This window comes from Marmota marmota, unplaced genomic scaffold (genome assembly GCF_001458135.2).
Source record: "Marmota marmota marmota unplaced genomic scaffold, marMar, whole genome shotgun sequence".
Lineage (NCBI taxonomy): Eukaryota > Metazoa > Chordata > Mammalia > Rodentia > Sciuridae > Marmota > Marmota marmota.
The window spans coordinates 12,317,112-12,340,893 of NW_026000019.1; the positions used below are offsets into that span (position 1 = coordinate 12,317,112).

The following is a 23,782-nucleotide window of genomic DNA, read 5'->3' on the forward strand; positions in this document are numbered from 1 at the left end:
AATGTATTTATATTTATAATTCACAACAGCAACCACACACTTCAGAAACATTAGGCTCTGGTACGTATCTGTGGAAAGCATCATTTGGGAACAGTCAGTACTGGATGTGGCTACAGATCTGATCATCCACTGCAATCATCCCAAGGGTCTCCCGAGTCCCAGAGCCCACAGGCTGAAAACCACTGAAATGACCAGTGATTCTTGAGACAGATTCCTGCTTAACTTTTTATAATCGATGGCTCTAAAATTTGATTCCTGACAACTCTGGTGATTCACTTCAGTTTGGATTCAAACCAGTCACAACTCGGGAGAGCTGAAGTCATGGAAGTCCCTCCTCCTTTATTTGCAGTACTGCCTGGCTAAACTTTGATCTGATCAGATTCCCAGTAGGGAGCACCTACCTGAAACCTGGATTTGCTTACTGAAGAAGGGGGAGTGGATGACCAAGTCATTAGACAAAGCTCTAAGAAGGTGTCCATTGGATGCACTCACCAGAAGAGAGGATGTGGAATTTCAGAGTCCGCAGAAAAGACTGAGGTGAGAACAGAGTGCCTCCCCTCTCTGTTACCACAGTCCAGGTAGGAAAGATACACCTGGATGAGCTGTTTCTAGAATAACATGATACTTAGGGACCTGGGAGGCTATATCTCCCTTTACCAAATGGAGAATGAGGAACAGTTAAGTGCAGATCTCTTTAAGCTCCTCACAAGAAGGAGCCCCTAAGTCACAAAATATTATAATTTGGGTGGTTATTAACTAGAGTTCAATTAGGATCCAGATTCAGCATTATGATGTGTCATGGGCTTAAGGAGCAAGGAAAAGAAAAACATCCCATAAACAAGCATGTGGGTTGGCTTGATCTTTTCACTATTGTTCTATTTGGAAAATAAAAATCATAATAATCATATAGCAATGTTCTTGGCAAAGCATTTTTTAAATAATTTCTCTGCTGAACATCGAAAATGAAAGCCCACACACTCATCAATTCTTATCCATTATTTGAATCGGTAGGAGATGCTCAGAGTGTGATCTCAGAGGGCAGAGACTATGTCTCCACTCTGGGAAGGTTAACACATCTTTAGAACATAATGAACTAGATTATGAGGTCTACAGACTGGGTTTTGGTACAGCTCCAATAGGTTAAATGAAATTATAGGTGAGGGCCAATGTTGAGAGGAGGAGGCAGAAGAGAAGACAGAGACTCTTTGAGGACATTCATTCCAAATCCCTAATTCCTGAGCAGACTTGGAGTCATTCATGGAAGTTGATCTCTCTTCCCAGAAAACAGTGCACCCCCCTACCAATCTGTCCACTGTCCTCCTTGGAATATTCCAAGGCTGCCCACTGAAAATCCCTAGAGATGCCAATGAGGCCTCTCAGGATGTGGTCCCCACCTCTTTTTCCATCCTCCCCCAGGCTACCATAACCACGGGCCACACTTCCACGGCCCCTCCCACCGCCAGCCCTGCACACACACCTGCCCTGTCCTCTGCCGAAATCTCCCCTCATCCTGCCGCTCCCCTCTTCTTTCATTTTCCTAGCTAAATGCAACCTGTTGTGGATCTCAGAGTCATTACCAGGTTCTTGACCTTCCTCCTCTCAGATTACGCTAGGATCCAAATTGAAACAGCGTTAAACTGTCCACCTTTATATCTGTCTTTTCTACTAGACAGCAAGCTCTAGGACCCAGAAACCCTCTCTCCTCTGCTGTATCCCTAGCAATCATCACAACCTTTGAACACAGGATACATCAATGATATTGGTTGCTTCTATCCTTCCTTCCAGCTGCTACTCCTCCCAAGTCTTCCCTCACCTCAAATTCAAAATTGCATGCCCGGGCATCAGGCAGGATTAGACCTAAGTGCATCCACTCACTCCTAGAGATGCATTATTCTGCTTGTTTCCCTTTTGCTCAGAGTTTTGATTCAGACTCAGTGGACACCCCGACCCAGTTCTGTTCAGCTCCCCCATGGCCACCAACTGGTGCTGAGCTGAGGAATGGCCCCCAGGGCTGGCCGGACCCCAATGATGGAAGGGACAGAGGTGAAATGTGTGGGCTTCCCATAGTGACGTGAATTATCATCCATGAACTTCAGATGCGACCTGAAGTGTGAAGCAGCCACACCTGTCACTCTGCCTCCCAGTCACTGTCCCAGAGTTAAAGGCCATGGAGAAAAGCCACGGCCTGGAGCCCTTTGTTCTGCCATTCTGTCACCAAGACCCAGTCTCCTGTCAGAAGAGTGGCAGCCGAGGAGGAAGGAAATGAAAGGCACGGACGGGGGAGGGACTGGGAACTCAGCCCCGCTCTGAGCCAGTCAGTCTCTGGGATTGGACATCCCTGTGGAAGCAAGAGGGTCTTGTGCTCAGCCTTCCTCTGCGACACCTGCTCGTGAGAGAGAAGGGGCAGCCCCTCTCACCTGTGAGCATTTTTGTGAGAAGCAGGGAGGGCACTAAGGGGCCAGAAGGTGAGACAAAGACAGGGAGGCTCTAAAGGTGGGATTCTAGAAGACATTGCGCTGTGTTGCCAGTGAAGTTTAAAATGAGAGGCTGGAGTAGTGGCTCAGGGGTGCAGCACTTGCCCAGCATGTGTGAGGCACTGGGCTCAAATAAATAAAATGGATCCATTGACAACTAACTTATTTTTAAAAAATAAAGTTTTAAAATGAAGACTTCCAACCCCATGTTTCCTGTGTAATGTCTTTATTCTTCTTATTTATAACCACTGCAGACTTTATTCAAGTTGATTAAATTAGATACACTCCTAAAAGGAAAAATGATATATCCTATTGATGGGCTTGTAGTAAATCTCGATCTTGACACAAAATAACAAGAAATGGAAAATTTCTAATTAGCCATAGCTTTATAATCTGCAATAGGCTTCAGTGAAATTTGTCTCTGTGGTTGCAAGTCTCAGAGAGATAAGTGGCTATACCAAGTGAGGTCCACAGAATCGTATAATTTGGATATTTCAATTTTTACACCTTTCTTACCACACTCAAGATGCTTTATATACATTTTAACATTAATCTTCACAATATCACTGTTCTGGGGAAAGGATTATTGTTCACTGACTTGGTATTATGTGGCTCTCCTGTTTTTTGGGGTGTCTGGCTGTACAATAAATATGCCATGGGCTTTAGAATTGTTGGTGATAGAATTAAAAGGCCAATCCCACCCTTTGTAGCTATTTGGCCTTGATTGAGTGACTTCGCCCCTTTGAGTTTTGTTTTCCGTATCTGCAAAATGGAGGTAATATCGACCTGGCCTTATGTTCTGTATTTAAAATAATACAGTCCTGTGCTGCATGAAGAGGGTTCCATCAACAATGGGCCCCCGGATATCAGATGGCCTGGTGAGGTCATAGCCATCTGCGATGCCTGCCTAATGATACACTGCCTAACAACGTGTGTCTCAGAAGTTACCCCACCGTTCAGCAACGCGCAGCTGTGTAAGCAACTGCATACACGAAGCCCTCTACATTTAAAATAAGATGTGTGAGCTCAGGGTAAATCAGGAGTTGTCACCCTCAGCACTGCTGCTATTCGTTTGCTTTTCATGAGACCTGATGAGGCAGCTAAGGCAGGTGTTACCTTCATTCCACAAATGAAGCTGCATAAAGAAAACTGAAGCAGAGCAGGTTTAGCATCTCCTGGGGCACAGAAGGAAGGCACGTGAGGGCCAGCACCAGCACCCAGGGCTCTGAATCAGTCAGCTCACCAGATTAAGCTCTTTTCCACGTAAGTTGCACATATAAGTTCCAGCCAAATAATCAAGGACCTCATTTCTTAACACCTCACTCTTGATGGCTGGAATCATAACCCAAAGGCAGCAGACTCCTTTCACCAAGGGGAATAGACATGACCGCACCAGGTCCTGGATTTGGAGTTACAGAAACAGGTTCTAAGACAGCTTTTCCATCCCATCTCTTAAGACCCTGGAAGCAACTGGGTCTCAGTTTTCTCTTCTCTGAGAAAAAAATAAATGAGGGAAAATGGGGCAAATTTATCATTCTCTCAAATCTAAACTTCAGCGATTGAGCTTTATAACCTCAGACTTGACCTGTCTTCCTGTTCTCTTTTGGAAGCACACCCTGTCTTGTCTGTCTTCTCATCGTCTGCACTGTCCCACCTCACCCCTTCCCTCTGAAAACCACTCTGCACTCAACATATCTGCTATTTCTCGACTTCAGTGACACATTAAATAATGCCATTGTGTTTTCACGGTTCACAACAGATCATCTGTCCTGGATTGTGGATCATATTTACAAACTAGACACAAGTGCACACATCTCTACCCAAACCAGGAGATGCATTTCATCCAGAGATTGGAAACTTAAAGTACTCTTTTTAATTCACAATTCTATCTTGGAAATAGATAGCATGAGCATTGATGCTACACCCATGTCATTTTGTAAACATGCCTCAGAATTTTCACCCTCCTTCCTCTCTCTCCATATACACCTGTGTGCAGGAATAAGAACGTATACACGTCACTACCTCAAAATGGGAGCTCTAGGCCCAGGAGGGTGGTCTGATTCAGAAACCACTTTTCCATAATTTCTCTCCTTAAGTCACCCTGAATAGAAGGAAAAAATAAGGAGAAAAATGTCCCAAATTAAATGTCGCAAACCTGGGGATTTTGAAGCTTCCTTCCTTGCTGACACCAAAACCAATTCAGGTCCCACTCTATTCTCTCCAAATTGAGCTGCTACCAACAAGGATGACAAGAAGCCTTTCAGGATGAGAAACCATCCAACACCAGTGTCTTGCACTTAGAACATAGTAGGCGCTCAATAACTACCCAATCAGGTGACCCCCTAATATCTCACTATGGAAAAAAGACAAAGTTCATATATGGAAAAAAAAAGCAAAAAACTGTGCACTACCCAAGGAGACATCCCAAATCAAACACCCAGTCAGCCACTAACTGGCACTCACATTTGGAGCCACTGGGTGTGTCCTCAGTACAGAGCTAAGGAAAGACGACTTTAAAAGATTCACATTTTGCCTCTTGCCTACCTCGTCCCCCAAATCGAACTTATACATCCTAAGACCAAAGGATAAAAGAAAACAAAACCCTGCATCCTAACCTCATCTTTTCCGTCTTTACATCTCTGAAGGGAAACACATTGGAACAGCAACACTCTTCTGACAAAAGGTCATGCCACAGCAGCAAACTGCACTCCCGGGCCCCAACCGCCTGGAGTCAGAAATGAACAAGAAGCCAGGGAGGAGGTGGAGGTCCCTCAGAGGAGCAGCCACCAACCCTGCTGGGAGAAAAACCTGAGCAGCGAAGCCCAGGGACTCCCAGAACTCTCCCTCAGCTTCCAGGCTCGTTCCCAGTTGTCTTCTGCCTGGCCTCCAAGTCCCTCCTGTGTCCTCACTCGGCCTCAGTTTCCCATTTCCAAAACGACAAGGCCCCCTGGATACCCCCAACTACTCTGCCCTGGCTCCCCTCCTCCCTGCTCTACCCACCTAGAGCAGAAAGGGCGAGCAAATGGTTGGCCTGTAGACTCCTGCCAGGCTCCCAGGATGGAGAAGCTATATAAACCCCCAGAGCTCTCGCACTGTCACCACAGGGAGGTAAATTGGGCTGGGGCCCCCGGGACTGCGTTCCCAACACCTCCCCCACATTCTCAGCACTAGAGAGACAATGCTCCCGGAGGAAAACTGTGCTTTCCTAGATCTTTAGCTGCTAGGGAAACTCATATGTTAGGGCAGCCTTCTTACAGAAAACCCGCTAAAAATACCTATCGATATATATTTAGCTCCAGATATTGTCCTCCTACCAACAGGCTTCGGGCTAAACCACTCTGCATATGCCACTGGCGAGAAGCTGGGGATGCAGGATGGCAGCTCCCAGCCCTTCTGCAGCACTGCCTTGGCTCCTCTTTCCCTTCTCCCCTGTTTCCTGTGTGTGTGTGTGTGTGTGTGTGTGTGTGTGTCTGCTTGTTTTGCACATTCTTTCAAACCACAGCAAAAAATGGAGAGACGGCTTCCTTCTCTTTTCCATGCCTTTCCTCAAGGGATGCCAGGGTAAAAAAGAAAAAAGAAAAAAGACATGCAGCATCCGGAATCAGTACTCGATTCCACCCACCGTGCAAAGCTTTCAGGGTTTCCCTGCTACCTCTGGTTCCCCGTGCAGGGCCTAACCTGGCCTGCACCCTGCCCTCTCCTGCAGCGTCTCTCACTATTCCATGCCCAAAGTTCCCGGAGTCGTCCTGCTCTCTGTCTGGGTCCCTCCATACCTCCCTACCTCCAAGCTTTTGTACACAGCATTCTTTCGCCAAGCAAAACCCTTCTCCTTCCTTGTCCAGCTAAGTCCCACGTGGAATGAGTCACATTCCATTTAAATGTTACTTCCTTCAAGAAGCTCTCCCCAGCACCCCAGAGCAAGGTCAGATGCCCTTCTTCTTGGTGTTTATGCTATGTGGCCCAACTGTCCCTGGTGGAAGGACGCTTATACTTACCCGCCCACACCTAGCAGCGTGCCTGGCACATTGTAGGTACTCAACAATGTCTCCCAAGTGACTGCGTAGGCCTGGGGTGATGACCTTGACGGTGGGCAGACACGCCTGCCCACTTCCCAGGGTTTGCATTGTGTCCCCCACAGTTGAAGAGTAACCAAAAGAGCTCATCTCTGCCTGCAATGCTGGCAAAACTGAGGCAGAGCGTGCTCTGAGCTCATCTGCTTGTTTTTGATGGGAAAGTAGATTGTATCACCACCTAAGAGTAACTCTGAATTCAAGAGTAGCTCTGTAACGTCACCAGTACTTTGACATACAATGGGAAATAAAGATTCCCTAGATGCAAAGGCCAGCACACCTTTTACCTTTGCACCAAGGTGGATCTGATAACAGAGCAACTACTGAGTGTCTTACTGGCAGGTAGTATATATAGCTGAAGACACACAAGGAAAATAAGAAGGCTACATTTCTCTAGCAGCCCAGGGACAGCTGGTGCCATCTCAGAGCTCAGGGGGCAGTGTGGCTCAGGGAGATTGCCCAACACTGAAGGCACAGGTCTGGGTTCAAATTCTGGCTTTATCCTATACAATCGATCCCCTTATCTGTAGGGGATCCATTCCAATATTCCCAGGGGATGCCGAAAACTCCAGATAGTACTGAACTCTACATATATTGGATTTTTCTACATACAAATACCTGTAATAAACTTTAATTTATAAAGATGTTAAGACATAGTCAAAGATCAACAATAATAACAAAATAATTAAATAGAACAATTAATAAAACACACTGTAGTAAAACTGCCAGCATCACTACTCTTGCAACTTGGGGTCATTGTTAAATAAAATAAGGGTAAACTGAACACAAGCACTACAATTCCCACCATGAAAGTGGATCTGTTAACAGAGCAACTACTAAGTATCTTCCTGGCAGGTAGTATATATAGCATGGATACTCTGGAAAAAGGAATGATTAATGCCCCAGGCAGGATGGAGCAAAATGGAACAAGATCTTATAGTGCCACTCAGAATGGCATTTTAAAACTTAAATATTGTTTGTTTCTAGAATTTTGTATGTAATGTTTTCAGACCACAGTTGCCCACAGGTAACTGAAACTAAAAAGCAAAACTGTGAATAAAGGGAGACTATTATATCAACCATTTAGATATGAGCAAGCCACTTAAATTGTGCCTTAGCTTACTCATCTCTAAAGTGGGCCTGGGTAATAATTGAACCTAACAATTTTTTACCTTGTGGAACCCCATTTTTGGATTAGAAAGAATATTTATAAAATGCAGTCTTTGGCACACGGTTCATACGTGGAACTTTTATTATATGACAAATGCCAAGTGACTGCCACTAACTGTAGTTTTCTCCTCCATTTGCCCCTCCCCTTCCCACAGCCACCTCTGAAAGGTTGGATCTTCACAATTCAATCTTGACCCCACCCCCTCACCCAGGAAGCAATCGCCATGTGGTAAGACTGAGAACACAGTAAGCAGGCCCCAGAGGACTGAAAGCCCAACACCTCTTTACTGGCCTAAGGAGTGAACCCCAGCTTCCATTTCCCTAAGAAATCAGAATGTGAGCGGGCTGGGCAAATGGAACCCAGTAAGACCAAAGGGAAGGTGTGGTCACCTTTTATCTCCCCCAGCCCTGGGCAGCTCTCAGCACTCTCCTTTGTATCTTACAGATGACAGGAGAATCTGGGGAAGAGCAAGTGTTCAATCTAGTTAGCATTTATTGAATACCTTCTGTATGCCAGACACTGGGCACACAGAGATGAACAGGGGTCCTGAGACACAGGCCTGTTCCTGCCCACGGACTAGGAGTGTCCTTAAGTTTTATATTCCCCATCATTATCCATCCACTTCTGGTTCTATAACTTCTCATTAAGACTAATATATAATGGTGACTTCAAGTCTAGATGGCCTGACAAGTGTTTAAATAGCATCTCCTGAGTTGTTACCAATGCGAAGAGATGTCCAAGTTCTGTAAGACCAAAGTTTGTTAAATGTTAAATTAGATGAAGTAATAAACTCCATGTCTTTCAGCAGAAATGAGAGCACATTAACTTTGGTGATACTCAGTCCTAGTTCCCCCCCCCCCACATTCAACAATCATAGTTTGGCTGAATAAATGATTGGGCAAATGAATGAGTGAATAAACAAGCCAATTAGTGACAAAATCAGCCAGACCTTCTGATCTATATTTTATGTATCCACTGACATTAAACCAAGAGCTAAGTAAGATCCTTCTGTGCCACAGAGAGAAGTCGTAAGAGGAACACGTGGGCTCTTGTCCTCTTCAAACCATGCATGCAGCCCAGCTGAGGTCTGGGAACACTGGCCCCTAGCTATCCCCCAACACACATGGCTTCAAGGGGACCAAAAGAATGTGAAATCAAAGTGCCCTGGGGTTTTGAGGTGCTGGATGGTGTGGAAATGAATAACACTGAAGAAGGAACTTGGATCCAGGAGATGTGGCTCAAGTCCTGAATCTAGTGCCTACTAGCAAGTCACATGCCCTCCCTGAACCTCAGTTTCTTCATCTGTAAAAAGCTTAAAAAGACCCTTTTTGTGGTTTAAATGCCCCTTCCAACATTAATTTAATTGTAACAGTATCAAGAGGTGGGACTTCAAAGAGGTGACTGAGTCATGAAGGCACCACCATAATAAATATGGCTGTTATTGCCATAGTGGGATAGTTATGGCAGGAGCAGGCTCCTGATGAATGGATGAGACCAGCTGATTTTGTTCTCTTTCTTGTGTGAGCATCCTGTTATGTGATGCCCTCCTCCATGTTATGACACAGCAAGAAGGCCCTCACCAGATGCCAGTGCCAATTTCTTGGACTTTGCAGCCTCTAGAATTATAAGAAACCTCTGTTCTTTATAAATTGCCCAGTTCAGGTATTCTGCCATAGCAGCAGAAAATAGATGCACCTGTGTCACAGCAGGTGGTTTCAGGACCTCTTGGGGACCAAAACTGGCACACACTCACATATCCTTTTTATGAGATTATGAAGATTAGATGAAATAATAAACGTAAATGTACTTTCTGAACCATAAACACCCTCAACATGTAGGCCCTAAGAATAATAAAGGTTAGATGGTCAAGATGGCAGTCAGAAGGTAGTGGCCTGGGACCCCTAGCCAAGGTCCAGGATGAAAGGTCTTTTGCTGAGCCAGCTGCCTGACACTGCAGTACCATCTCCTTCCCATCCTCCCTCCCCCACCCTCTATCAACACTGAGAGCTGAGACATTGTGCAGCCTCAGCTCTGAGGCATGGTGTCACACTGCAGCATCTGTCACTCAAGAGTGCACGGAGTCAAATGTGAGATGACACCTGGAGATGAGGTGGGAAGTGAGAGCTGTCAGCTGGGACTACTGCAGGTGCAGGTGTCAGGAAGGCAAAAGGGTATTGGAGAGGGGGCTGCCTGGGGCAGGGGTAAAAACCACCAGCCCTGGATCAAAGGGCATGATTCAAACCCCTGGCTCTGCCACCAAGAAGCAGGTGATCTGGGGCAAATGGTTTAACTTCTGGGAACTCAAGATGACTCACTCCTGAAGTCTGCTCTGCCTGCCTCTCCAGGTTGGCAATACAACATGTTTCATTAAAAGGAAGACCCCCCTGTGATGAGGGTGCCTCATAATTTAACGTACCACTAAGAAAGAAAGGAAGAAACATGTCACAAATTAAACTCTACCATGCCACCACTGCAAGACACAGGCTGGCTTCAGAGATGGTGTGCATCCTAGAGGCGATGCAACGTGGTAGATGGACACCCTGTGTGAATGTAGGACTAAACATGGTCATCCACTCCAGAGGGTTAGAGCCTGAGGCCCTCAGCAGGGATGCAAGAGTGCCACCCCTTTGCCCGGAGTCCCTTCCCATGTGAATGAATTAAGGGGAAAGAGACCTGTAGATGTTGGGCAGAAGGCTAAACAGTAGGTCTCGAGGGGGCCAGGAACAAAGCCTGTTGGTTCAGGTGGAAAGGAGGGGTCAGCAAAGCCACCACACAGCCAGTGGAATCTGAAGAGCCACCAGGAGAGGGAGGTGAGAAGGCTGGGCAGAGAGCCAGAGGGGACAGCTGACCTGCACCAGCTCTCGGGCACCACCTAAATACACAGGCAAGGAACCAGGACCTTCTCCACAAAAGAGCCCTGAGGTCCCCATGAATCCACTCCTTCAACAGCGTGACAACCCTGTCAACAGTCTCCTTTGGACTTCTCTTGTCCAGTCAAATGGCCTGGTTCCTCACCTCCCTTCACCCATCACCTTTCCCAGACCCCACACCAGAACAGCCAGGTCCCCCTGTGAAGTACAGTTGACCTGTGGCATCTACAGCAGGTGGTTTCAGGACCTCTTGAGGACCAAAACCTGCACACACTCACATACCTTATATAAAACAGCATAATATTTACACATGACTTATGCACACCCTCCCTCCCGCACGCTTTAAATCATCTTTAAATTACTTATAATCCCTAAGACCATTAAATGCTATGTAACAAGTTGCTATAATGTGCTGCTTAGAGAATAATGACAAGAAAAAAAGTCTATGCATGTTCAGCACAGATTCAAGTTTTTTTCCAAATATTTTCTGTCCGTGCTTGCTTGAAGCCACTACTTAGAATCTGCAGACCCAGAAACTGAGTGCACTTTACCCTGTCAAAACGTCTGGTAAAATGTGACATACAAAAGACATATGTTAGAGCATCTTTAATCATTATTTATCACAGCAAAAAAACAGAAGGCAATCTAAGTGTCAAATAATCACAAAAACACGAAGTTGTGTATGTCTATTTAACGAACTGCTCATCAGTCATTACAGATTTTTGCCCAAGTATGGAAGAAGATGCGAGATGCTCGTACTCTATTGAGAAAGGCAGCAAAATCACAAGCATCGAAAAGAAAGCAAACACCCCAAAATAATTAGGAGTTTTTCTTAATCCTTGTTTTGATTTTTCTGTATTGTATTTAATGGACACACAATGGTTTAGAATAAAAATAAATCGACTGGACAAGAAATTTCAAATGATCTCTGACACACACAGAACCCAGCACAAGCCGTCTTCACGTACACACATGCACCAGAGCACTTTTCTCCCAGACAGAATCATAACATTTTTAAGTGGCTCAGATTCTCAGGTAGCCCTCGCTTATATGTTATTTATTGTAGAGATGTGTAAGACACTGTCCAGGTGTGCCGCATTTTCTATGACAGTGTACTTCTGCAACACTGTGCATAAAATGTATCTTTATTTACTAAAGCATATTAAAATGTGGTTTTCTTTTTTTCTTTTTTAGAAAAATAACCTCTATAAGATCCTTTGGTGCAGCAATGGATGATTTTAAACATGCATGTCACCACTCTTCATCCATTCCCTTCATCAAAGTTGGCCTGCTCGTAAGCTACATTTTGATGCATTATATCTTCAACTATTTCACTTTCACTTAATCACAACTGGTCGAAAGGTTAAAAATATCAGTCTTGTTTCTCATCCACAAGACAATGAACAGATGCAGTGGCTCCCAAGCCTTTCCTCTTCCCTACCCTGACTATTCCCCAGGGCAAGCTCCTCTTTTCTCCCCTCTCCTTTTGGTCAGTCATAGTGGTGGCTCCATAGTTCTTCCAATTCAGCTCTCTGTGCCCTCTCCTCTTTGCCTCTCCAGGTTGTATTGCTATCTGTTAGGCAGCTGGATAAGGGAGTTTCCATGCCACACCCCTTGCTGCCACACTACACAGGACTGCTCCTCTCCCATGGGCCCAAGAGCCACCTGACAGAAAGACCCACAGCCATAGAAGCCCCATGCAGCCTGCCCAGCGCCACCACTGCCACGGTCCACTGCATCTGCTGCCAATGGCCCTGGGTCAGCCCAACATCCTCACAGTCAATTCATATCCTAAAAGAGATTTATCAACTATCTAACTGAACCTACTGCCTTCACATATGCTCTGTGACACTGGATTAGTCCCAATATTATATTACTATATTAATTTCCAAGGAATGACTTGTCAGACATTTTAATGTAATTTAATTTTATTCTATTGATAAATCTGCAAATCATTAAAAAGTCTCATTGTCAGTACTTGAGTCTTAATTATCATTTCAGAATATATGGTTGGGGTCTTCCCCAAGCCCCAGAGAAAATGCACTTGCTTGTATCTTTGGCCTCTTCCTGGGGGTTGCCTCTCAGGCCAGGGCAAGCTGTGTGCTCTGGTGAAAGGGACCCTCCCCAGGGAAACGGGTATTCAGTCAGCCAGCCAAGCAAGAATGGGAACCCAGGGCTGCCTAGGAGTCCCATGGTCTCTGCCTCATGCCACAGGCATTTCCACAGTGCCACAGATATTGCCCCTACCCCACACAAGGCTGGTCATCTCACAACCAGCCCCATGGGGAATCTTAACCTTAAACTTTTTCTTCTCCCCAGCTCCACAGTCTGCTCTTTTGCCATCCCTGGACTCCCCGCGCCAGCCATTTCATGACACCACAGGCTCCGCACACTCACAAAGAAGTAGAGCGAGGGAGAGGACTCACCCACTGAGGACCACGATGAAGTCCATGACATTCCAGCCATTGCGGAGGTATGAGCCCTTGTGGAAGATGAACCCCAGGGCCACAATTTTGATCCCAGCTTCAAAGCAGAAGATCCCAATGAAATACGGTTCTGTCTTCTCCTGTGGGGACGAGGAGCAAAGGTATTAGTAAGCAAGGACTGCACTTTATCAGATACCCACAAAGGCTCACCCAGGGCACCTCCCACCCGGCTGTGCTGGGCCAGCCCCATGCAGAAAGAAAGTGAGGTGCTGAAGAACACAAAGAGACTAGGGCTGCAGATGTTCTGTGCTTCATGGAGTACACAGAGCAAGGGGCCTGATGTCGAAATGGACAGATGTGGGGCCACACCTAGGGACCAGACTTCTGCCCCCTGAAGGTCCCTGACGGCAGCCCTGGCTTTGCACTGAATGAGCTGGCTCTCCACCCCTGGTCTGCATACCAGCTGAGAACTTCAGGGCTCTCGTGCCCAGACAGTCAGGCTGCAGCCACTCACCCACACATGTGGGTCTGAAGTAGTCTGTCTGCTCTCTTGAGGGGCAATACGTTAGGAAAGTAAATCAGTTCTTGAGGGAGAATACGGACTTTGGCTCTTAGCAAGCTCATAACCACCGACACACACACCTTGAGCTTGCTTTTCCTCTCCCCCTCCCTCCCCTTCTCCTCTCACTTCAAAAGTCCCTTAGGAAAGAGGAACGAAGCACGTGGCCCTCGCATCTGCCCTTTTTTCTCGCCTGGCTGCCAGGCAGTGTACACACACCCGTCTGCAGTGCCCTCTCTCCCCTGTAAGTCCCAGTGGGGTTTGTTACTAACTTGTCCCTTGGCAAAGAACAAACTCCTCACAGAACTGTCAGGGGGTGGGGGGAGCAGGGAGGGCAATGGAAACAAGGAAAGGGAGCCAAGGAAGAGGAAGGGAGGGAGAGAAGGGCTAGAAAGGGAGAAGCACATACCAGTCTTCGGGACATGGGCGTCTTGTCATCCTCTGGAAGATGCTGCTCCAGGGCCAGAACGATGCAGTTGGCGATGATGGTGGCCAGGATCATGTACTCAAACGGCGTGGGGAAGGAGGTGTTAAGGAACAAATTCACCTGAGAGAGGGGACACCCCCTCCAAGATGATCGTGCACAGAAACAAACAAGCTTTACCAACCCCCGTGGGCCCTCACAGTTTGCATGATTCGCGTTAGCAAGCAGGACAGTGCGTGGTCCTTAGCATGTGAAACTGGTCACTGGCACTGGTCTAGAATGCAAAGCGTCTTCTCCAAGGGAAGAAAGTAGCCAAGAATAATAGAGTCAGGCACAGGGCAGATACCCAGCCACTGAGTGCATTCGGAGACAAAGCCAGGAACCAATCTGGGCGGCAATGGTCAGGGAAGAGGAGAAGCATGGTTAATGCTGTAACAAGCCCCCGGATTATGTAATCTTGCTTCAGCAGACACCTGGTTGTGACCGTTGCCCTGTGGTCATTACATCTGGAGCTTTCTCTACAACCTCTGCTTGACCAAGAGAAAGAAAAGTCCCCTGCAAAAGAAACCGTTCTCCTCATATGAGCCCCCTTCTACTTTAATATCAAACTCAGAAAAATAAATCATGGGACAAGGAGAAGATTGCTTCATACACACCCCACCCCACCCCCGCTTAATTCCTCCTCAACTTTGACCTCTACAGGGAACAGAACGATGTGGCATGAGTCTGAACTGAAGATGGCAAAGTCCAGCTCTCTAGGAACCAATGTTCAAATCAAGTAAATAAATGTGGGTTTTTTTTTTCTGTTATATTTTTCTGAAGTCAGGTGAGGGGCTCTCTCTGCCTGTTTGAAAAACAGGACTACGACTCAAGTCTGGCATCCTGACTCCTGCAGGAAGATTCTGCTGCAAGCTCAGGGAGATGAGGTGACTGTTAGGAAAGAGGGAAAGAGGGACTCGCTGGCTCCCAGAGCCCAGTCATTCTGCATCTTGGGATTTCATTCTGCAACTATTGTTATGACAAACTCACATAATCCAGGGTCACTGGTCTTGCAGAGCAACCTGTGCTCTGGAAAATTCCAGAATCCAGGCAGAAGAGTAGCAGATCTGGCCAAGGGAGAGAAGGGCAGACCCCATTCTCCTGTCTCCCTGCAGACCCAGGCTGGCTTGTAGGATGTACACAGGGCCTAGATCACCCCCTTCTAGTACAAAAGGGCAAACCATGAATATGTCCCCAAGAGCCTCCCATCCCATCCCTTCTGTGATATTTGTGTCAATGACAATGTTACATGAGCCCTCAGGACATCTCTGGGGAAAGTTTGGACACCAGGCACTCTGCAGGCAGAGGCCAAGTGTATATCTAGATGCCAGTGGCCAAACCAGTTGCTCTGGACCTGGTGCTAGCACGGGAGGCTGCAGGGAGAGGTGTCTGGCTGCATGGGAACCTCAAGTCCTTTTCCTTCCTATTTGTCAGCTCCATGTCCTCCCCCTGTCACTGTGCATCTCTGAGTCACAGGTACTCTCCAGCAGCTGGCTGTCCTTCCTTCCCACACATCTTCAGCACTCACTGAACCTTGACCCCAGGGACAGCTCTGCGGGCCTGTGCTTCCCTGTGGTCCAGCCACCAGGTCTGAAAACTGGACCCACTGTGCTTGCTTCAGCCCTTCCAGTTGGAAGGGAGCCTCACGGTGTGGAAGTCCCTCAGCACCCTGGGCACTCCTCCTCCATGCAGCACTCTGGACACCAAGACCAGCCCTGAGAGCTAAGCATGCGGCAGGCACACAGCCAGCTTGCAGGTGCGCCCTCCCAGGACAAGACCCCACACACACACCTGTCAAGGCCACCAGAGTCCACTGATCACAGAGGAGGGCTCCTCCCCACCATGGTCGGCTCTCAAATGTAGAGTGTCAAGGGACCACGGCAGAGCCTGGTATCTCACAAGACCCCTGAACAGGCCAGGCTGTCCATGGCCTGGTGGAAAGACCCAGAATCCCGAGACTTATCTGGCAAAATGAAGATGAGAACATGGCAGAAACCACAACTGAGGAACCTGAGGAATGATAACAGAATGAGCACATTTAGGGCACCATTCCTACCATGCAGGCTATGAAATATGAGTGCTATGGGAGGTCGCAACGAAATAAATGAGGGAACGCCTGGGTTGAGCAGAGGTAAGCAGGTTTCTTCCCACCAGGATTTCTTTTAATACCACTGTGTGCAGTACACACACACACACACACACACACACACACCCAGGACTGGGAACAGGACACAGCATATCCCAGACTTGTTTTACCACACACCCCTTTTTACAGAGCACCTCTCAGGAGTGGTGTTCACAGCAACATACTTGGACAGCCCTGATACACAGGGCAAGTCTCACTGCCAGGCCCCAACATGAGGTGGAGAAGAAGGGATGGTGGCTCCGACTGGTGTATCTAGTGCCTCTTCCATATCATCCTCCGCCCTTGCTCTCAACAAAACTGTTCATAAAAGTATGGGGCTCACCCGGCCCTTCCCCGTGGCTAGAATGCACCATGCAAGTTCAGAAACCTGCTCAGTACATCTGAGAAGCCGGGCCTGACCTGGGAGGCAGACCTGGGAATGAGCATTTCCTCATTAAGCTACAGATGCCACTAGCTCTCGTGGCGCTGCTTGGGTCTGCGATGCTTTGATGAGTCTTCTTCCCCTAAAAGCCTGAAAGTGGTAACCACAGCCTAGAAGCACATGGACTCCCAGGTGCTGAGACTGCGGGCAAGACAGGTCCTGGCAGCTGTACGCCTCTGAGGACACTCTGCCCAATCATGCCTGCTTGATGGCTGCAGCTCCCCTGCCAGCCCCGCTCTCTGCTCCTCACTCTCCCCTCCACAGTCTGTAGCTCCCCGCAAGGAACTTTAAGTTCATGTAGTCCAAATGAAGATGTGAGAGGCTTATCTGGAAAGTGCGGCCTTCATCGCTGAAGGACACTCAGCACAGGAGGAGGGCCCTTAGACCCAGTGGCTGATGAGTTAATTCCCTGTCACTGTCCAGGTATCTGATGCTTGAAAAGTCACAAGGTCTCCAAGACTAGTATTGCCCAAGGCCCCAGAGACTAGAATCAAAAGGTGGGAGTTGGGTGATTCACAGGCTCTGGAAGGACCCTAGTCCCACTTCGTGTCTCAGACAAATCCTCTGCCTACTACTGTCTGATATATCAGGACCCATTAGAAGCAGCAATCCTTTGGCTTAAAATTTTACAATTGCCCATGTCCTGGAGAGGGATGTCCCTGTGAGGTTTTGCAGATCTAGAGCCTCAGATGAATTCATTCTAGGATACACAGAATGTGAGGTGAGCCAGGCATGGTGACACCTGCCTCTAATCCCAGCAGCTTGGGAGGCTGAGGCAGTTCAAAGCCAGTCCCAGCAACTTAGCAAGGCCCTAAGCAACTCAGCAAAACCTTGTCTCTAAATGAAATATTTTTTAAAAAGGGCTGGGGACATGGCTCAGTGGTTAAGCACCCATGGGTTCAATCACCAGTATCAAAAAAAAAAAAAAAAGTGAGGTGAGATTTTGATGTGGAAACAAGATGAGACCACAGAGATCCCACGTGTCTGTGGGCTAGGTGAAGAAAGGGGAGGAACCAGAACTCTTTGGGGAGAAGATAGGTAGGCAGAAGAAGAAAATAGCCACATGTCTGGGCCCCAGCCACTCACCATTACATCCTTTTTAAAATTGTCTTAACCTCTTTTCCACTTCCCTTTCTGAGGAAACCATCAAGAAAAGATATCTTACATCTTGGCACTTTTTCCGTCTCCTGTATAGCCTTTCTCCCCCCCTTCTGCTCAGGCTATGTCCAAGCTGAAATGTCCCTGTGAAATTTCTCCTTGTACCTCATTTCTCTTCACATGGCATTTTTTTATTATTTCTTTTATTTATCTCCCCACAAAACTACAACGTAAAAGCAGGCGTTTGCCAGGTATAATGGTACACATCCATAATCTCAGTGACCCAGGAGTCTGAGGCAGGAGGATTGCAAGTTCAAGGCCAACCTCAGCCACTTAGCAAGCCCTATCTCAAAATTAAAAAATGGCTGGGGCTACAGGTCAGTGGCAGAATGACCCCTGGGTTCATCCCTAGTGCTAGGGGAAAAAAGAAAACAGGTGTTCACCATCTCTTTAGTGGCAGTGCTCAGCAGAGAGCCTGGTATATAGTAGGAGCTTAATAAATGTTAAATGCAGAAAGGAATGGTGAGGTGTCCCCTGGAGGAGTAGCTCCATGAAGGATCCATTGTAAATACAAGTGTGGTCACCGACTCTGGCTCAGACCAGGGCTCCTGCTCACTCCCACCTCTGCAGGCTGCCTCTCTTTCTTCCTGCCAGGCTTCATCACAATCACCAACAACTTTATCTCCATACACATGAGACACGAGGCATCAGAAAATTACATCTATGAGAGATTAGGATCATGATTAAAAGCTTTGGCCCAGGAGTCAGACCATCTGAATTCGAAATCTGACTAGCTCAGTGGCCTTGAATTGATTATTTAACTCTGAGCCTCGGCAATTTTATCTGAAAATGGGAATGCTACTATACATCTGATATAGCATACGGTGGTTGAAGAAAATAACTCATGAAACATGCTTAGCATAAATTTTTCTGTTATTAGAATTACCATCAAATACAATGGCATTGATTAGTTTTCCTTTTTGGAAATAGTCCCATACCTCTTCAACATACTTATTTCCTTTTTCAAAAGCAAGTATCAAAGTTCTTCCTGGGTTAAAAGTGTTGTCGATGATAAACTTAAAATTTTTATTTTACCCAAATGTGAATACAGTGATCACTCTCTTGTTGGTATATAAACATATACGTGAAAACAACAGGAATCTGCTCCAATAATGGGTAATATGCGATGACTAGCAGAGGCTCTGCTGCATCTCCAAAGGCAAGAGCCTAGAGTGCAAGTAATGGCCCCCAGGTTGAGCTAATGCACCTTGCAGGTGAGACTTGCAAAGGTCAAAGGATGCTCCAAGTCGCCAGGGCCTCAAAAACAGCACCCACCATGGCAATCGCAGGCAGAATGAAAGTCTGGGGAGACTCTGATTCTCTGTCCAGGAATTCAATGACCTGCCTTAATAGTCTGTGCCTGATACAAAGCATATTTTGAAGAAGAATTTCCAACCCTGGGTGTCCAGGATACTTGTGCTTTGAGTTCCTGAACAAATGAGCTGATATCAGGAGCAGTGAGGCCTGGGGGCTGAGGGCAGATCCCCTTCACTCCTCTGTCACTGTCGTCCAGCATGGTGCTTGACACAGAGTGGACATCCAATAACTGTTATTTAGTAGATCAACAAATTAATAATCCTTTGATAAATGAATAGCACAAGAAAGCCAGAGCCCAAATCATCTTATAAAAGGAACCCTACATTCTCTCTCCACTGTATACCCATTTGAACTTTTTATACTGTGTACTGTGGGCATATATTATCTACTAGAAGAAAAGGAAAAGAAAAGAAACCAGCATGCACAGAAGATCCCTTTAAAGTTCAGAGAGAGAGAGACAGAAAGGGGGGAAGGGAGTTCTTCTTGAAGGAAGGATAATGAGTTTTCTTTGGGTAGTGGGGCTACTTTCACTTTCTTCTTTCCTCCTTGATCCATTGTCTGAATGTTATAATGAGCATATATTGATTTATAATCATAAAATCAATTAAAGCAATATGTGTTATGAAAAACACTAAACCAATAGAAAAAAAAAAAAACAAACACCCCAACCTGAGGGTGCAGAGGAAGGTGTTGGTCAAGGAAGTCGGTACAAGATTTCTGAGATCAAATGCCAGAGAACAAAGGGGTGGACCAGAAATGACCATGAAAGCACTTGGAATCCTGCAAAGAGGCCCCCCCCCTCCTGTCTCCTGTCTCTAAGAGCCTCCCTTCATAAACTTTCTTGGCAACCTTCCCAAACACCCCTCTCTCCTCTCTCCCTCTGAGCTGGTTAATGAGGACTGGTGTGACTGCAGTTCTCCCTTCCCTTGCCTGTCTAGCAGCTTCAAGACAATCATTAGGGAAATGATAAAAATAGGTTCACTTATTGATTTATCTCCTTTACCCAATGCTCCTTCCTTCAACCAGTTGACTTGTTTCCTTAGCAACACAGCTAATTTGAGCAGCCCTGCTCGGCCAGCACACCTGTCATTTGTTCAATTCCTTCTTGGGCATAGAAAGCTGGGGTAAGGGAAAGGGCTGACCAATGGCTCCATGGTGCTGGTCTGCTTGCCCCCAGCGCCCTGGCGGCTGCCTGCACCTCAGCCTTTCTATTTCCCCCACCCAACAGAGCTGCTCCAATCTCTACCTCTCAAGTTTTGAAGTGCAGGTTAGGCCTGGGAAGGACTCAAGCCACCAGCAGCAAATGGGGAGTGCCCCAGGGGACACCTGCACCTCCATTACCACCAGGATGCTGCCTCGGACCCCTGTGCTCTCAGAAGTCACCTTCCAGAGCTCCTGACATCACAAACTAAGCAGCTGAAGGTGCTGAGAGCTGAGGGGCACTAGGAGCAGGCGGGCAGGCAGAATGTGGTGTTCTCTGCCAGCTCCGGGCCTTAGGGAGGACATGTGGGAAGCAGCCTGAGGCCATTCTGGACCTAAGAAACTCTTGGGGTTGTCTACAAAAGCCCGCAATCTCTGGGGAGGCACATCTCGGCCTTCTTTAGCCATGCCCACCCATGCCCCCAAGATCCAGAACAATCTCGCCAAGGAGGTCCATCCCCTTTTCTCCCTTGAGCCTCCTGTTTGGGGATGTTTAATTCTAAGAGATGTAATAGTGTCAGAGGATGGTCTAGGTGCCTCTATGCTCCTCTTTCCTCCCCTCCCTTGCCCACACATGATATCATTCTAACACGTGGTGTTGACTCAAAGAACAGTATTTGGGGGAAAAACCTCTCTCTCTCCTGCCATTCTTTCAAAAGCTCTACCTCAAAGAGATATTTGAAATAGGAAGGATAGTGAAATAAGGTTTCTATGCTACTTTTTTTTTAATAAGAAAAATCAGGATCTTTCTCAAGACCTAGAATGCAATGGAAAAAAATGTTAACTTGGCAATGAGAAAACACAGCCAGGCTCTCACTGCAAAAGCTGTCCCAACACAGCGCTCATGAGTCAGACGAAGGCCACCACCACCCCGAGCTCACGGAACAAACAAAAACCACAAAAGGATCAATGCCTAAAATGATGCCTGAATATGAAAACCCTCTGAAAGCTGTAAGGTACTCCACAAATGCACAGTCGCCTTCATTATCCTACTAAATCAATCTGGAAGCATCTGCTGTGGCTCAAAGCTTTGGGGGAAAGCATCTGTCAGTGGTCACAGCCCGGGGAGGGGAGAGGGGGCTGGCTGCAGCTATGGGCAGACATTGAAGCAACCCACCCCAATAAAGAATTTAAAAGAAAATTATGGTAATGGGCCTCAGGAAGACAGAAAAGACATTTGGCCCAGGACCTCCTGGGAATATGGAAAGCAGATCCAAACACCAGTGCCCAGAGGAGGATTTATGAAGCTGATGGCTCTGACGCAATCTTTCTCAGTGATTAGAAGGGGCATTAATCACACCCAAGGCCAAGGCTAAGAACAGGAAGGCTGGAACCACCACAGAAGTCGGCTCTGGCTCTTGTAGACCCTGATGGAAATGCAGTGAGATCATGCTGGTGAGATCACACCTCCTCCCTGGACCTGCTGAGGAAGATACATCTGCCCTGGAGGGACGAGCAATACCAAAGAGATAGCGCCTGGGCCTAAAACACAGGCATGCCTGGGCTCCGGCCACAGCTTCACGTCTGCCCCTCCCCACAGGCAGATTTTCTCCCAGGACATAAGAGCAGGCAACCCTTAGAGCTCCAAGGGGCTTCGTGGTGCCTCTCAGCAAACCACTGGGATGAGAGGGCCCCAGCTAGGTGGCAAGCCCTGACGAAAGGAGTCCCTGTCCATAGGAGAAGGAGCTCCTCCATGTGCACCACCTTGATTTCTGAGCACTCACTCCTGTGGCAAGATGGGGTGGCCCAAAGGAGGCCAATCATACCCTGGGGTTTCTGAGGGGTTACAGGTGAACTCCTCAATTTCCCCAAAAGAAATGCTAATTTTCTGGATTTATCAACATATTTGGAGTAAGGCATGCCCTCCACTCCATTTGCATCTCCTTTCTCAGCCCTCACTTTTGGGTTTCCAGTCTCTACCCTGGGCTGATCAACAGGGGTAGACTGTACAGCACCTTCAAAGGCAGGAGGGCTGAAGCTCTGCACTTCTCTGTGTGTAATTATCACTGCACAACTTTGGCAGCAAATGGAAAACCACACTGTATTCCCCCCACCCACCCACCCACTCACCCCTGGCAGGAGAAATGCACTGTTAACAAGCAGAAAAATGAGCAGGGAGGATCTGCATACTCCATGTTGTCCCATGTTGTTATCTCATTGCTTTCCTTAGCGCAATTTTTCTCACCAACCAATCTCATCTTTAAAAAAAAAAAAGAAGAAGAAGAAGAAAGAAAGAAAGAAAGAAAGATCAGATTGAAAAACCAAATCTCTTTTCTTTTTTTAAAACAAAACAAAACAAAAATGCATCATGTGACTTTAAGGCTTAACATCAGTTTTTTAACTCTGGTTTCCATAGTGGTGGGATGCAACCTGCCATCACCATGACAACAGCTGCCTCTGTTCAAATCCACCATCTGACAGGCAATCCTGAACACACACACCACACACACACACACACACACACACACCACACCTCCCTCTCTCTTTCTCCCTCTCTTTTCCTGTCTCTTGCTCCTCATCTGCTGTGTCTGTCTGTCTGTGTCTGGCTGTCTGGCTCTCTCTCTCTCTCTCTCTCTGGCTGTCAAAAAGATAGAAATGCCATTGCAGTTACTCCTAAAGATTTAAAACCTTGTGAATGAAAGACAAAGGAAGCCATGTTTGCAACGTAACAGAAAGAACCCCTAAAGGACTTCCTGTTTGCCTCAACAGGTCCACTGCTCTCTTATGGAGGTCGATGGGCCCGGTCACTCAAAAAGAGAGAACCTGAGCTTTGCCCTTTCATTATGAGCTGTGAAGCCATGTCACACCTATCATTGCTTTTAGACCAGAGACCTTACTTACTCTGGTGATCCTGCCTACTTCCTAAAGGAAGGTCACGTGGTTGCCATTTTTGTGAACCATTATGAGGGTCAACTCCACCCCGATCCTCACCCGATTCGTAAAGGAGGGCAGGTGCCAGATCTGAGAAACAAGACGGCTCTGCTGCCTCCCTCTCTCTCTTGCTGTTCATGCCCCACTCATGTTCAGACAGCTGGAGGACTCTTAACAAATTCACTTGTTCCGTGTCTAAATGGATCCTGGACTCAAAAGGCTGTCATTCGACACAGTTTTGGTGATCCAGAGACAAATGATTGAATGCTATGGAATAGCAAAGAATGAAAAGGGGAACATTAAAAGCCACTGAAAGAAAACAAAACAGCAGTGGGGAAATTACCTGTTTCAGAAACTAGAATTTGTGTTTTGATGACACTCTGACAAATTTGAGCCCTTCAAGAGTTCTGGCTGCAATGGCACTTTTAGGGAAAGACTGAGCCACAACCAGCAGCTGCATCCCAGAGCACACCCCACTTCCTACCAACACTCCTGTCATGGGATGTCAGAGGATCCTCAGGACATATAAACAAAATGCAAAGCTTTCTGTGAAAGAGTCCATAGATCACCTATGGGAGAAATTTTGCTTTCCTTTGAAAATTCTGCAACTGTACCCCAGTGTTCAAAGACACCTAC

The 23,782-nt window shown here is 47.0% G+C and overlaps 1 protein-coding gene across 10 annotated transcripts in view; it reads right to left on the reverse strand.

The window, feature by feature from the left end:
* Nucleotides 1-23,782, reverse strand: part of Cacna1e (calcium voltage-gated channel subunit alpha1 E) — a 367,641-nt gene that overhangs the window by 263,978 nt on the left and 79,881 nt on the right. For all 10 annotated transcript variants that reach the window (XM_048809891.1, XM_048809893.1, XM_015491735.2 and 7 more), the window contains exons 3-4: nt 13,980-14,085; nt 13,012-13,151 (exon numbers count right to left, since the gene is read on the reverse strand). In XM_048809891.1, coding sequence (XP_048665848.1) covers nt 13,012-13,151; nt 13,980-14,085 — 246 coding nt within the window. The remainder of the gene's footprint in view (nt 1-13,011; nt 13,152-13,979; nt 14,086-23,782) is intronic.